The sequence below is a fragment of the Acyrthosiphon pisum genome, chromosome A1 (genome assembly GCF_005508785.2).
Source record: "Acyrthosiphon pisum isolate AL4f chromosome A1, pea_aphid_22Mar2018_4r6ur, whole genome shotgun sequence".
NCBI lineage: Eukaryota > Metazoa > Arthropoda > Insecta > Hemiptera > Aphididae > Acyrthosiphon > Acyrthosiphon pisum.
Window position 1 is genome coordinate 43312531 of NC_042494.1, and position 2683 is coordinate 43315213.

At 38.1% G+C, this 2683-nt stretch overlaps 1 protein-coding gene across 1 annotated transcript; it reads left to right on the forward strand.

Moving 5' to 3' along the window:
- The first annotated feature begins 1006 nt into the window (after positions 1-1006).
- Positions 1007-2646, forward strand: LOC100168754 (uncharacterized). Its single transcript, NM_001162328.1, is given in 2 exon segments — positions 1007-1108; positions 1928-2646. Coding segments are annotated over 2 exon segments (369 nt in total). The 5' UTR covers positions 1007-1102; the 3' UTR covers positions 2291-2646.
- The last annotated feature ends 37 nt before the right edge of the window (positions 2647-2683 follow it).

A 2683-nucleotide genomic window follows, 5' to 3' on the forward strand; every position in this document is an offset into this window, starting at 1 on the left:
CCCCAATCACCCCCCTATGTGCACCTATGATTTGTATTTTGTGTTTCAGAATTATGCTTTTTTCGTTTACCCTACATATTTGCGTTATATACGTTATTATTAATTTGCACACCATGTGTAACTCTTAATTTTTTCCCTATGTTTACAGTCTTATCGTCTTTGGCACGTATATAAATACGTATATATGCGGAATGCAGGCATTATAGAATAGTATACTATATAATAGAAATGACACTCGATCGATGAGAGGATTCTAAAAGTCTTCAATTATTTCTTCATTATTTTTACTATTCACTGTTTCACTAGATACTAGATATTTTTACAGATATTATTATTATTATCTTTTTTAAAAATTGTGTCGGTATTTCAGTGTTAAAGTAGCAAATTTAGAAATGATAGTTTAATTCATTTTGACCGAAAATGGTTCTGAGGTGCTCGCTAAGGTCACAGCTAGTAGAGGATTGTTTTACTGGCAGCCACGAACTAGTGTTATTGTGTTTGCACCACGCTTGTTGACATTTTTATTGTTGTAAATAAATAGTTTACCTACCATTCCAGGGGGAAGTAAAAGCTAAGGCTAGTTCCCCTTAGCGTGTGAATCAACAAATAGATTTGGGGCGAGAGTGCTATCTTTAAGCTACCCTTACAAAAAATAATCTTAGTTTGGATTAATTTAGTTTCGTGAGGTTATCTTCGTCACGGAGGTTAAGTTTGAAAAGGTTACTTTGCGGTAGCGTCGCTTAAACTGTATCAACATTAATGTATAATAATACGATTCAAAATATATAATGGCCAATGGGTGTATTGATTACTCTATCACGGTATATAATTTATGTATTTAAATATATCTCGTTTCAATGTTAATGTCATAACGATTGGTTCAAGGTCACGATCGTGCATGTCCGTACCTGGGTGGAGTACCCCAGAGCGCAACCCCCTCCACTGCACTCGGTAGTCGGTACCCGGAACCTTGTTAGTATAAAAGACTCAGCTCCAACTGGCAACAGCATCAAATCATCTGCAGCAGACGGTCCAGGCTAACTGTGCGATATCAAATAATTTTTTTACGTTTTTGCTCGAGCAATCTCACCACACCAGAAACATGAAGGTAAGTGTTTTCTGACATTGTTATAATAATTTGCAGTAGGTAGTATTAAGTATTAGGTCCGATAAAGTGTATGTATATAACGCGATGATTTGTATGCAGTTGTGAGTAAGCAGGTACAACTTTGGAACTAATATTACATACCTAGCTATAATAGCTATATGTATTTAATACCACGATTTGCTTTCTTCCGTCTTCGTATAAGGTATCGTTGACTTTCAACTGGCCGTTGTATAGACTCGTGAATTGAGACGGACGAAATTCAAACGTAGTTACTTTAATTAATAATTAAATATACATTATACCCGCAAAATAGTGTAACTTACAGCCACGGTATAATAGGTACCAAAGATTGTTAAATATATTCATCCGACAACCCGAATCGCTATAGACATACCACGTACCTATAGGAGACTCGTATGCATAGGAAGGACTCTGGGAGTTTTATCAGGTCCTACACCACAAAACCATTTCAAGTCCTATGATTGATAAGATATATTTAAATAATTTTAGTTTTTATTTCACGATATCCGATTATTAATATTATCATTTATCATGATTATTATTCTAATTTCTAATTGTTTTTATAAGGTAATACCTATATTATAATTACTTTAAACTGTGTATACAGAAAGGGTGTGGATGGGATGGTGAAGCCTACCACTTAACACTTTTTGACTCGAAAACATATTGGGCTCAAGTGTTGTATACCCTATATTTACGCCCATATGATAATATCTCTTTATTTTTGTTATTGTCATGTTAATAAATAATAACAAATTGTTCAATATTGGGAATAATAATATGCGATCCCGTCTACAGGTTATTATGGTAACGCTGTTGTTGGCCGCAGTCGCCCTGTCCGCCGCCGAAGCCGGAGCAATCAACTACTACTCTGCCCCAGCATTAGTACCTGCACCAGCATACTACGCCGCCCCAGCACCAGCTTTGGTCAGGACCCCAAGCCTGGACACCGCCGTGGTACACTCTGAACGCGTCGGAGGCAACTTCGCGTACAGCTCCGTCGAGGGACACGCATACACCGGCCTCGCTCCGGTCGTACACCCTGCCCCAGTGGCCATCGCCTACAAGGCCCAGCCGCTCGTCGCCCCGTACCCCGTCGTCCACGCCGCCCCGTTACCAGCCGTCTACGCTCCGGCCAAGTCCTTCTACTACGCTCACTAACCTGCACCACCGACAATGACAACGACGACGACAAGGCCCACGCTCAGTGTTTGATCTAGTTTCCGTTTTTCCCCATAAAAATACCGACGCAGCGTACTGCGCATTATCGCGAATCTATATTTTAATAATAATTATTATTTCGTGTTTATAATGTCGGTACGCGATAATATAATAATTAATAATATTCCATTTTATTATTATTACTATGCGTCGGTACATCCATCTCGCCTGTATAATACATACGCGTGACTTAAAATTTACTTCCCCTCCCCTAACAAACGTACACGGATGCGTTTAATATTTGTGTACTTTTTTTTCAATATTACCGAATAAAAAATATTTCTGATTTGAAAAAATGCTGTTGTTTTATATTTTTTTATTGACATCGTGATA